The sequence below is a fragment of the Mus musculus genome, chromosome 1 (assembly GCF_000001635.26).
Source record: "Mus musculus strain C57BL/6J chromosome 1, GRCm38.p6 C57BL/6J".
Lineage (NCBI taxonomy): Eukaryota > Metazoa > Chordata > Mammalia > Rodentia > Muridae > Mus > Mus musculus.
This window is the reverse complement of record NC_000067.6, coordinates 17,730,186-17,743,972: the sequence shown is the minus strand read 5'-3', so window position 1 is coordinate 17,743,972 and position 13,787 is coordinate 17,730,186. Positions and strand designations below refer to the sequence as shown.

The window sequence follows — 13,787 nt, the reverse complement described above, 5'->3', positions numbered from 1 at the left end:
TAAAGAAAAACTATTGGCAAATTCAACTCTAGTGAGAACAAAGAGATTTCAAGAGTAGATGGACTAGCTGAGTAGTCATGGATGAGTAAGAGCAATTCCAGGTCAGTGATGTAGAAATTGGCCAGAGAGGTTAGAAAGCAAGTGAAAAGCAAAGTCACGGAAATTGACTTTCCAGATAGTTTATGGCTGAGATGGTGGAGTAGGAAGGAAAGGTAAGAGTGGGGGCCAAGCAAACGTGTTTTCTCTCCTTGATTTTATAAACTGAAAGAACGCTAATATAACAACAAGCTGAAAGATCTCATGAAAGAGACTCAGCCTTCCTACACACACACACACACACACACACATACACACACATACACACACAAAAACTTATACATACACACATACTCAGATGTGCTCACACGCACACACACAGGTACATTTCCACATGAACAAGCATGCACTCAGATTATATATACATACACATGCACATACATTTACAAACACATATAGGTATGGAATTCTTTCTTGATCATTCCTATAATTTTTCATAATAAGAATTTCTTCTTTTCAGTTGTGAATATGAAATATGGAAAATATTTTCACTATAAAAAAGTAAAAGTTTACATTGTTTCTATATTCTTGTTATAGTATACCTTTATTATTTATCAAAGTACTGAAACATCTCTACATTCAGCTAAAAATTAATGAGTGGTATACAATTGTTGATTATAACTAATAACTTTATTTTATTTTGCATTAATATCAAATATTCCTAATTACCATAGACACCATAAGTGTAGGTTACCAATAAATATTATTCTGGTAAGAACTTTATTTGCTGCTATATGTATGCTATTAATTAATTTCATTATTTGTTTAAGTTAAATTACATATTTTAATTTATTATACAAAATATCATTAAAGTGACTGTTATCTCTTCAACAAAAATTTACTCAAGATATATGAATTTGAATGAAATCCCAGAGAATGAGAAAAATGTTGTATTCCTTTTGCATCCAGAAAATTAGAAAAATAATCAGATTTCCCGATAGTCACCTGAAAGTAAAGTATCCTAAAGAAACAACAACAACAACAAAAAAGGTTGTTGCCCATCTTGAAACACATGATTGCAGCTTTTCCCACAGTGCTTTTAGTCACATTGCAAAACCACACTAATCCATAAGTTTTCCAGTAGGCCAACCTCATTCTAAGGGATATCCAGAAACAAGAAGGGAACCACAATATGGCTAAAAATTAAACTACCCAGAGACTATCATGTTGATTTTTTTTTTTTAGGAAATGATACTGATTTATTTTCACTTCATAAAGCATGCATGTACATTGTACTGAATTTCCTTTCAAAATCAAACGGAGGGCATCAGTTCTGCTGAGTCTGAGCTCTATTATTGCTTAAATGGTCTTTTCAACCCAGAGAACTCTTTCTTTCTTTTTCTTTTTTTAATTAAGTATTTTCTTTATTTACATTTCAAATGTTATCCCCTTTCCTAGTTTATCGTGGTGATTTTTAAATACTCATCTTACACATCAGAGCTGCAGTGACTTACTGCTAAAAATGCAATAAGGCTCTGAGAATTCTGGGGCTAGGTTATGAAACAGAGCTTCTATTTGGTTCTCTTTTCAGATACATCTTGACTAACTTGAGCCAACACATTATACAGCCAACCACAGGGGAAAATTGGCGGGAAGGACACTGTGGAGAGAGACCACACAGAGGGATCAGCAGCTGTGAGATTTCTTGGCCCATGCTTGAGAACGGGGAGAGTACCTCAGGTGATGGTGGCTTAGGTCCAGTAATAAATGAAAGCCTCACCCCCACCACCCACTCCCAGGGACCACCCAGCTAAACCTACGGAAAAGGCCTGGAGACTCTACTGAAGGCCAGCTTCTTCTTGCTTTGCACTTGACTATGTACTTTGGCCTCTGAGGTTTTTCCATAGAAACTGGAACTTTTGAGAAGGAGATACAACTGCTTCTAAACTCACAACGTTGTGTTTTCCAAAACAGTGTTTATATCTGTTACACAGAAAGTGAAATAAAATTTAAAGCATGCTCATACCTGTTTGGCTAACCTTACTTATTTATAAAATGTGTCAGAAAAATACAAGGTAACTCAGAAAGTTGTCTTAAGGAGTAACATGCATTCATTTGTGCACATGTATGTACAGATATACAGATATAATATAACAACAATTAATCAAAACAGAGGTATGAATTTGAAAAGGAGCAAAGAGGGGATTGCAGGAACACTTAGAGATGGGGAACTGAAGGGTAAAATAATCTAATTATATTGTAATCTCAGAAAAAGAAAGTTTCTTTAAAAAAAAACTATTTTTTTTCTGCTTAGTACATTGAAAACAAGAGAAGAAAGTCAACAGACTCCATAATTTGTGATTTATAGTAAATCTATTTATAAAGACTACAACAGAAAATCATTTAAGTAAATTTAATTTTAACCCGTATTCAATAAATATTAATAAATAATAATTTTAAAGAGATCATTTGTCAAATTTAATTATTTCTAAGTGTCTAGTTGAAGACCAACGATGTAAAACTTTTTAAACTTTCCAGAATAAAGTAGTAAAAATGTACCTGTCCTGGAAGAATTATCACGAAAGCCTAAAGACAGCATGGGACATGTAAACATAGCTTTTAGAACACATGTATTTGAGTATGCAGGATATTTTGGACTTTAGACTGCCAATAACTCATACCCATACTATTTAAATGGAGGTTGAACTCTAACAGATTTCTATTTGATTTTTGGTTTGTAAATCAAATCAAGATGTCTTAAGAGGCTTTTTTCTTTCTCTGAACTATTTACACAGCACTAATTTGAAGTCAGCCTACACTAAAATTACCATTTCTTCATAAAATCGGCACATGAGGTATGTCAGAAGGAAAGCATGGTTATTTCTGAGCTACATATATAACACACACCCACCTATGGGAAAGGACTGTAATGCATTCCTTCCAATTTGGGGATGACTTCAGGTTGTAACTACTCTGCCTCACTTGTTCTGAAGAACTCTGTAGTGGTCAGGGATATTCAGAAGTCTAAGAGGCTGCAGAGAAAGCAGCATTACCCTGAGGCAATGAATGTTTATTAAGGTTTCCTAGAAACCACAGAGATGTGAGTTGGGCTTCTCTTAAAATCTACTTTCAAATGAAGCCTCCACAATCATGCAGGAAGCAGCAACGTAGCCATTTAGAACAATGCCGTTTCTTTGATTGAGTTTAATTTCTGAAGTGGAAATTTAATATCCAGACAAACTCAAAAGACCATATCAGTAGTCTGCTTTTCCAGGAATTATCATGATCACAGACTTTAATGAGCCTGTCCTCAGTGGCTAGAACAGACACTAATCTGACACCATCCCTTTATTTGTCTATAAAATTTGTACTTATTTGTCTCTTGGTTGAAACCTTTATACCCAAACTTTCCTCATTGCTGGCCCTCTACAGCTTCTACTACAACACTTTGAAGGACTTCCTATCAAAAATGCAAATTTTGACTCAGTTGTACAGGATGGAAGTTATGGCATGTCCAACACCTGGAGCCAAGACCAGTAAGAACACAGAGCAACAAGGCCCGCATTTGCACAGTCATCTTTCTTGGATGCTAAATGTATTAGTCTCTTTCCAACAAGATTGTTTGTTCTTCTTTCTTCTAAATTACACAAGAGATTCTCCGAAGCGTGTTCACTCCAACATTCTTTTCCATATCACCCTCTCAATCTGTTTAAACACATAATTTACTAGTTGTTATATTTTCTTCTTGCTTTGTTGCCATTGTCCTGAATCTTAATTCCCAAATGAGAACTTTAAAAGCAGAACCCTGTTGTGTGTGTCTTGTGAGATTTCTGTAACTCCTAATGTATAATTTGCCTCAGAGGAGATATGATTGTTCAAGTGTGCTTGCTCTCTGCTTCTCATCTCACCAGATCCCCAACAGTAGGCAGTAACATACTTGGGTGAGTTAGGTGCAAGTGGTAGAGTAGGCATAATGCACCTGTGTTACGCAAAAATAAAACTCTGCAAACTTGAATTCTTTTTGTGAGGGCTATGACCTTTTAATAGACTTTCTGGTAAACCAAAGACTACATTGCCTTCATTACATTACTACAAACAATGCCTTTATTATTTGTATTGATGTTTTATTAAAATGGGAGTAGTATAGAATGGGGATATAGTTTGGCCAGCCATTCTAGTTGAATCTGTGAGTTCAAGGGACAGTGATACTTTGTCTCAAAAATAAAATGATTAGTGATAAAGACACTCAGTGTTGACCTCCAGCCTTCACATGCACACAGTCTCACACACACACACACACACACACACACACACACACACACAGACACACCGAGGCATACACACATACAGATATATACACAAACATATACACATATGTGTATACAATCACAAATGTTATACACACAAACTAAACAGGCAAAAAATAACAATATAACTTGTTGGTCCTTTACATCTTCATCAGTGAATATGGGATCAATTTCTGTCAATGAATTTCTTCATTAGGTATATTATATATAAGCCCAGTAAATTTTAGAAATGAATTTCATTAATCGTATTTATATCCCAACAAGTTTTAGAAAGTCAAATCTAGAAAAATGCATGATGCAAAAAATTCTCACAATAAATTATAGTATCTATTTACATATTGTATTATTTATTTTGCTCATCACTGGGATCAAAGAAGTTGTCAGAAACAATGTCAAAAAGGACATATTTATTTTGGATCAGGTTTCTGAGAATCATAGTCCATAGGAAGGTATGGTAGAGCAGCTGGACTATATAGCTGGACTATATAGCAGAGTGACCAGAAAGCAGTAGCTTGTTACATGGCTGCAACTAGAAAGGAGTGAGCCAAATGGGAACCTGAAGTGAGCATGGCCATCAAGTCCCTTAATGGCCTCTCTCTGTCATCTGGCCTCCATGTGACAAAGCTCTTCTAACCTCCCAGAGGAGCATCATTAACTGATGGCCAAATGTTAAAACAGATGAGATTTGGGGTGGCATTTCACAACCAACCTGTAACAAATAGCAATAACTTGGGTTTTTAAAGGTAAAGGAAACGCTAATTGTTTCTATTTACTGTGTGTGAAACAGCCTTTTATATTTTAAATGATTAAAAATGAAAAACTTCTCCTTTGATTAATTAGTTTTAAAAATAACTTATGTAAACAAAACAACTGAAACCACAATTTACCCAAAAATTTCCACTAAAACCAAAGACTGATATTAGAAACACACTGTGGGGAATTACAGACTGGTTTCCAGTCGAGCTGAGGTCTGAACCCTGATGGTCGTAATTCACCTACATGACACAGTAGGTGTTCCCTCATGCTCCTGGAACTCTGGCCCCTGCCTAAGGTACCACCTCCCACAGCCCCCACAAGGGAAGCATGGTCAGTAGTCATGTAAGCAATGGCCCAAGTTTCTGACCTTCAGGCTCAACTCCTCCCCAGTTACCTAGCAACAGTGAAGACCATAAAAGGGGCTATTCAGCCCCCACCTCGCTCTCTTACTCCTTAGTTACTTTACCTCTCACTTCTCTCTCCTCTTCCCTTTCTCTTCTCCTCTCCTCTCTTCTTTCTTTCTAGCCTTCTCTCTCTCTCTCTCTCTCTCTCTCTCTCTCTCTCTCTCTCTCTCTCTCTCTCTCTCTCTCTCTCTCTCTCTCTCTCCCCCTGCCTTCTATAATAAAGCTCTTCAACCATAGAAAGTCTCTGCTCCATCTAGATCCACTGTGCCACTCTTGCCAGTGTTGAGAACTTCTTCTCTTATCCCTCTCTCTTATAAGCCCAGGGTGACAGAGTGTCACCTCAGGGTTCCTGGTCAGGAGCTACCCCTTCTCCACCCCACCCCACACCGCCACGTGGGTCAGGAGTGTCACCCAGGGCTGCGTGGAAAGCGCAGGCAGCTCTGCCTGTCGGCCTGCCCAGAGCACAGGAACTTTGGCCGAACTTTAGGCCCCTTTTCCTCCCCACTCTTCCCCCGGGCCACCCCTGCCCCCCCCCCGTTGGAGTTCACACAACACACAAATGCAAGTCTACATGCTTTCAACACAACTGCTATATTGTATTCTTTGATTCTCTATACTGCTATTTACATATTTACATTGCATTTATTTACATCCTATGCTGTCTGTATTAATTTTTTTCCACAAAGGTAAAAAATTCGTATCTTTCCAGGCAGTGAGAGATACATAAATTCTATACTCCTAGTTTCCCTTACTTGTTGGAAGAATTAAAATCAGTTTGGTAAACAGGATATTTTCTATGAGACTTTTAAAAACAACTGAGAAATAATTTTCCCTGAACAGTTAAAATATAAATGATAATACTAAGCAAGGACTATGATTTATATGTATTAGCATGTATAAACATATATGTGCACAACACATATAAATACATATACACACACACACATATATGGTACTTATATAATGGCTTTCAAATATTTCTGTTTGATCATCTGATGAAAATTTGGCAAGCAGTCCTTTTATCTCTGCACTGCTATCTCAGATCCTGTTGCTGTTCTGTGTTCAAATGGCTCAACTCAAAGTGAGATATTACCTTATCTCATTTGTCTCTTGGATTCTAGCTATATCTAATTGATAGAAGACACTGGTAGTCAGACAGTGTATGTGTGTGTGTGTGTGTGTGTGTGTGTGTGTGTGTGTGTGTGTGTGTGTGTGTGTGTACATATTCTCTGTTCCAAGCCACCTCCTTGTTCCAGGTGTCCTCTGACTTCTGAACCCTGGACACTGTGAAACAAGAGCTTACAGTAATGGAAATTCCACTTACACTCAATTCCACCAAGATCCCTTGCATAGAGCCACAGACACTGTTTCACAATGTTCCCTCATCAGATTCTTCATTTTTATCGGCTCAGACTCAGTTGATGGTCTTTGCTCTACAGCTCACTGAGGAAACCAAAAGCATTCTCACAAATGTAATCTCTTTCCTTTAGCAACTGAATCCAATAGTTTCCACACTTGTGGCCTCAGATTTTCTGCTAAAATGAATGAAATCACATTGTAGAGGCTATGCCTTATCCATCCTATGTAAGGTCCTTCATTAACTTAATACATTCTCTCCTAAACTGAAAAGTAAAAGCATTCTTATATTATTCACTATTGCCCTCTCATTTCTCTGGTTTCTCCAGGATTGTCTCAGGGAGTCAAGGTGATGTCACCACTTGCTGCCCTCACTCTTCTTATCTCTGCAGTAGGGTTTCTGGACACAAATCCTCCTATGAGCTTTTTAATGACACTAAAACTGTTGAACTTTTTGTTATTTCTCCTCTTGCCTTACAAGAAAGCTATGTCATCTGCTCCTCCAACCTTGCTGAGTCTTTGCACTCTGTGTCTTTGTTTCCCTTTTCTTTTGATTTAAAACACACATATCACACTTTGGGCCAATCTAAGGCATCCGATCTTCAGTCCATAACAATCTTCTCTTTGATTCAGGCAGTTACAGCTCAGCTAGGATAACTCCTAACAATATCTACAACCCTTCCATTATTATTATCTCAAACCCCACCTCTTTCTTCACTGGACACACTAAATTCAATTAAGGATGATGTGATCCTTCAAACTCAGTCTCTTCACTTTGCTCTGTTTCTCATTCTGCCACAGGAAATGCTTCAACTAATCATCAAGGAGCTGGAAACTCTTTTTTTTTTTTTTATAGGTTTTTTGAGACAGGTTTCTCTGTAGGCCTGTCTGTCCTGGGACTCACTTTGTAGACCAGGCTGGCCTTAAACTCAGAAATCCACCTGCCTCTGCCTCCCGAGTGCTGGGATTAAAGGCTTGCGCCATCACCACCCGGCTAGAGCTGGCAACACTTAACATAACCTCAAATTCTTCCTTATCCTTTGTCCTTCAATATGAAGTGAGTCGACAATATCAATGAAACACATTCTGAAACTGTGTCACTCCATCATTACCAGTCTCATGGTGGTCCAAAGCATCTCCCAGAGAGCACAGTGATGTCTTTCTAACTTAATTCTGTCTTCTATTATGTGGTCATTTAATCAGAGTAATTTTATGACATTTCACAATACTTTAAGTAAAACATGCTGTACACTAAGTTTTGCATTTACTCAGAAAACAAAAATCCAGTGTTCTTTTTACTTGAGAAAAAAGTGATTCTAGCCAATGTTTATGTAACTATATCATTTCTTTTTTTACTCCTCTAGTTGGAGAACATCCAGTCTCTTTGAACTGTAAACATCCAATCTTATTCCTCTCTTTTCTGGAGTAACAGATTTTGTGTATGGTCTTTTTTCTGCCTGCCACAATAGCCTCTGCTTCTGTGATTAGCTGAAGCATTGTAAACCAGTTGCAATTAAAAGGTGTTACCAAGCAGTAATGGTAGTGTCAGGTTAGTTTTCTGTCATGTCATTTTTATCACCTCACTCAGCTTATGTTTGTGAACCTGTTGAGTTTTCAAACATTAATTCATTCCTGACATTCTAGTACAGCAAGAATGTACAACCAATATCTACTGAATATAACAAATTTTAAACTTTCTGATGCAAATAAATTCTTTAAGGAATTATTATAGCTTTTACAATTTTAAAGACAAAAGATAGACAGAAACCTTGTCAGTAGTTCTCAACCTGTGGGTTGCAATCTCTTTGAGTCTCATATTGCTACATATCAGATATCCTGCATATCAGATATCTACATTACGATTCATAACAGTAGAGAAATTACAGTTATGAAGTATCAACAGGGTAATTTTATGACTGGGTATCACCACAGCATGAGGAACTGTGTTAAAGGGTCACATTAGTTGAGAACCCCTGACGTAGACTTGACATAATATCTGTACCAAAGAAGTCCTGTGGAGTGTTTTCATTATATAAAATCCTAAGACAGGTGTGTGAAGAAACAAAATTTGCAAAACAATAGAAACTAGTCCTTAATTAAGTAACATTTTTCTTAACTGTGATTACATTTATATAAATGGATATCTTCAATTTCTCATGAAGGTACACAATATAGACAACTGAATATGCAAAGAAATTGTATTTTCTAATAAATGTTACTAAATTTGTAATGTGTTTGTAATTGAAGTTGAAACTTTTAGATTGAAAAGATTTAGCACTGTGACTACTACCAGGCTATACAAAATGCTGGTCTGGAAAGAGAATGAAACAAAAAAACATGCTAATTTCTTCTAACCAATCTTCATTGAACTAGCCTTAGGTCATCGTATCATTCAGTTGTTCCCATGCTGTCAAGTATCATAGCACACTCTTTTGCTCTGATATTTTAAAGAAGCATTTGCAAGACTTAACTTTCATCTTTCCTCCATTTTGTATTCAGCCCAACCCATCATAACCCCTCACATGCCACTTTCTAACCCTCCATTTCCTTTGTAGTTCTTTCCCTTTATCCACAGCTCTAGTCTTCGAACAGTATTAAGAGCTCATCTTTTTGTTATTGTTGTTTTGCTTGGTTTTGGTTTTTTGTTTGGTTGTTTGTTTGTTTTGAGACAGTGTTTCTCTATGTAGCCTTGGATTTCCTGGAACTCACTCTATAGACTTGGCTGGCCTGGAATTCACAGAGATCCAAGTGCTGGGATTAAAGTCATGCTCCATCACTGCCCAACAGCCCAACAAGAGCTCATGTCTTAAATGTCTCTATCTATGGAGATCTTTGCTCTCCTCCTGCCTTTCCTGGCTGAATGCTCATGAGCCATAGCTTTAAGCTGCAGACTGGTTCCATGAATCCTACTGCTGCTTTTCTAACCACAGTTTAATAAATTCATGTGGATATCTATATCATATCCAGCACTGAGCTCTAGTTTTCCCTAACAAAAACAGTTCCCAATGAACACATAGTCACTTGCCACATGCAAAGCATAACCATACGACTTCAAAAATGAGCTTAAATGATAGCACATGTGATGACCTGGGAAGAAATTGATTCCAGCATATAATGTTACAGTTTCTATCTTCCTTATAGAGGAAAATTCCTTATAGAGGAAATATGAGACAAGTTTTAGTTTGGAAAGAAGAGGTGAGAGCAGGTAGGAAACAACTAGCTACCCTTTCTGGGAAAGGAAGAGGTAATGTGTGGATTCTGCCTCCATCTCCTGGCATTATATTGAATGCCATATAATCAGCATTTTCCAATTTTCACAACATTCCAAAAGTCCTTCTAAGTTTGTAGGATGCATAATGTTTTTCGTTCATATGTAATCGAAAGTAGAAACTGATACCAATTTTGTAGAGGAATGCTAGGGCAGTGAGGCAGCAGTGGGTAGATGTGTGAGGAAGCAGCCTCATGGAAGCACAGTAAAGGGGGATGAGATGGGGGCTTTTCAGAGGGCACGCTGGAAAGGGGGATAACATTTGAAATGTAAATAAATAAAATATCCAATAAAAAAGGATGATAGAGGCTGTGAAGGAGAAAATGAATAAATTGCTTAAAGAAATACAGGAAAATACAGTCAAACAGACAGAGGTCTTTAAAGAGGAAACAAATCCCTGAAAGATATACAGAAAAATACAATGAAACAGGTCAAGGAAATAAATAAAACTGTTCAAGACCTGAAAGTGGAAATAGAATTAATAAATGCAAACTGAGGGAATCCTGGATATGGAAAGTCTAGTGAAGAGAATAGGAACATCAGATGAAAGCATCATCTAAGCAATACTATTAAAGAAAAATTAAAATACTATTGAGAAATTAAGCTATCCTGTTTATTATTTTAATTTCTTTTATGCCTATTCTCCACATTTGCCTCAGATATTATCTTGCTTATTATTTCTCTTATGCCTTCACTTAACACATATATTTTAGAATTGAATTCAAGTCTAGAAAAGAAATAAGGCATGCATATATTTCACTAAAACTTAAGTATTATACAGAGGGAGCAGTAAGGTATTTAAGAATGGAGTAGGTGAATGAGCCCACTAGAAAATTCTTTGGAAGGATGACATCTGAGCTCAATTTTGAGGGCTACACAGAAGTCTAATAAGAAGAGGTGGAACACAGGCATGTAAACATGGAAGATACCAAATGGATGAAGCAGCTGCAGAAGCATGTCCTTCATTCAGAACAGCAAGCATGCCAGTGTGAACACAGGTAGCTGAGGTTCATGGTGTAGACTACAGGTGCTTCCTTACCTGAGTTAATTCTAGAGCCTTTAACTTTTTAACCAGGGAGAAGTTAATAGATTTTTTTTTGTTCAACTAACTGAGTGACCCACACAGACAAGCTGAGGGAAAGGTTAGCTTTACCAAGTGTGAAGAGGATACACTAGGCTATAAAACAGGAATGATTTAGTGCAGTCTGCTAAATGGGAAGGTATTATGACAACACAGATTTGAGTAGAGAAACAAAGGTTTGAATAAAATAGAAGAGGTGGGGCTCAAAGACATTAGTGAGGTGGGTGCTAGAACTGGATTAGCAAATGCACATTCATGTATGTGGTGTAGAAATCAGATGTGTGGACTTGAATACAGTTATTTGTCTGTTTCTTGGAGAGGATTGAACAGACATTATAAGGCCCTTGGCTTTCTTTTGAAGTTATTGTAGAATGAGTCTACATGGAGGCTACCCCATGCATACTAGGAAATGCATGAAGACAGTGCAGAGAGCATTGCCAGACTGAAGTATGGAAGACAGAGCCATAGAATATTTCAATTGAGTTGATAAAAGCAAAACCCAGAGAAAATATTTTTCAATGTTGAAAAAAAGAAGGATATAGAGTCATAAATCCACAGGAAGGCAGGCTCAAAGAAAGCACATTAGTTCAACAGAGCCTCCTCAGTGCCACCTCTGGGCTTTATATTTTTCCACTGGTTTTACCACGGAAATAGCCTGGGCCCAGAAGGGCAGCAGACTATTAGAGTTCATATTCCAATAAACAAAAGAGACAAGATGTGAGCCTGCTGCTCTACACATCCAAATTCAGTGTTTATAGTTGGCGATCTCTTGTCCCTTCATTTGATGCCCTAAGGCTCAATTCTTAAATAACCCTGAAGCAAACTTTCCTTGGGGTTTCCATTTTCTGTCATCATGACTGTGGTGCCAGGTTCTTCCCCAGCTCTGGGCTTGTATCTACCTAGCCTGAGTCTCCCAAAGCAGGCTGACTGTGCCTGGCATCTACATTTGTCTGTTTTTCCACCTTTTACCCACAACCTTTCTTCTTAAATTTAATGGTACTGATCACCTTTATGAAACAGGACACACCTCACTGGTAGTCTAGAAGAGCTCTTACAAGAAGGAGCACTTCAATACCCTCAGATCTAAGAATTTTGTGCCCCATGTATGTGAAGATTTTAAGTATTTCTATACATTTTACTCAATCAAACTATAAGGTCTTCAAGAAAAGGTCTGGCTTTCAACAGTAATATTTAACTCTGCACATTAAGTGATGATAAGGGTAGGCATGGGGATGTGACATTAATAAGTTGGCTGTTGTAGGGTTATAATAAGTACCAATTGAAAATATGGACATTGGCTATTTCAACAATTAATCTGAAAAGGCATATAGACTATAAGAGGACATTGAAAGCTACACAGAAAATGACTCTTTGGCCAACTTCAAGATTTAAGCTTTATTCCTTAAAATAAAAGCATTTTAAATAACCAAACTAACTGTATTCTAAAAGACTGCTCTGTATCAGTCTTTCATTCTTATGAAAGTCATAATAATATAATAATTGATAATAGTCCCAATAATTATTTTTAAATACCCCTTCAGTATGTATTCTAAAATTAATGTCTCCTACTATTTCAGTGGGGCACAGAGATCTGCAGCCTGGTTAAAAACAGCACACAGTTCCAATGTTAATAGTATCTAAGGGCAACACAACATAAACCCTGGCTGTTGCTGAATCTATAGTTCAAGGATAGAAAGAAACCAATGAATCAAATGAAAATCAAACATCCCAAACTAGGCATTATACATACTCTGCAGTTATTGTTGGTTGGTTGGTTTGTTTTTGCAAGGAAACATGAGAATCATGAAACTTATTTTTCATAATTTGAATATTAAATCACACACAGAGACCATAACAATCCCTTATGTAGGATTGAGTTCCCTAAGTTCTTCTGTATTTTGAATAAAAATCCAAAGGAGAAGCTGGGGAAATGGTTCAATTCACAAAGTACTTACCTTATAAACACTAAGACCTAGGTTTAGATCCTTAGCCCTCTCATAAGTGAGGCACTCTCCTATTCCAGGCAAGGTGGTGTAGATTGACAAAGCTAACACTGAATAAGCATAGACAAAAGGAACTATGGCTCTCATTGGCCAACTACTCTTGCTGAGTCAGGGAATCTCAAGTTCAGGGAGAGAACCTGTCTCAAAATTAAGGTCACGGGTGATAGATATACTCAACTGGTGACTTCCACATGCATGCACCTATGCATGCACACACATATGAACATTTACATGCACATACACCTCATACATATAAGCACACATGCAAACATGAAGCCACTTAAGACCTACCACCATTAAATAAACTTAGAGAGGATCCATAATTTGCTCTTATTGAAGGCTCACTGCTGAAGGAACTTAGAATTTTTCCCCTTAAGCACTCAAAAAGAAATATATTTATTTTGTATTCAATATTATGACATCACATCCTGCAAGGAATTTTGAGAACTGAACAATCTCTTTAGATCCCAAATATAAGTAGTGCCAGGAAGCCTAAAAATCCATTACATATTTCTTTATAACATATTGTCACCTTGTAATATTTATCTTAGAGAATTAAACCTCAGGCTATTTCAG

At 37.1% G+C, this 13,787-nt stretch overlaps 1 protein-coding gene across 5 annotated transcripts in view; it reads right to left on the bottom strand.

The window, feature by feature from the left end:
- The window catches only part of Crispld1 (cysteine-rich secretory protein LCCL domain containing 1), a 40,207-nt gene that overhangs the window by 23,263 nt on the left and 3,157 nt on the right, over positions 1 to 13,787 (bottom strand). Inside the window, exon 1 of one of the 5 annotated variants that reach the window (XM_011238409.3) lies at positions 13,503 to 13,524. The exons of the other annotated variants lie outside the window; for them this stretch is intronic. Within the exon in view, the coding sequence (XP_011236711.1) occupies positions 13,503 to 13,508 (6 nt within the window). The 5' untranslated portion in view covers positions 13,509 to 13,524. Of the gene's footprint in view, positions 1 to 13,502; positions 13,525 to 13,787 lie in introns of those variants that run through there. 5 annotated transcript variants of the gene reach the window in all.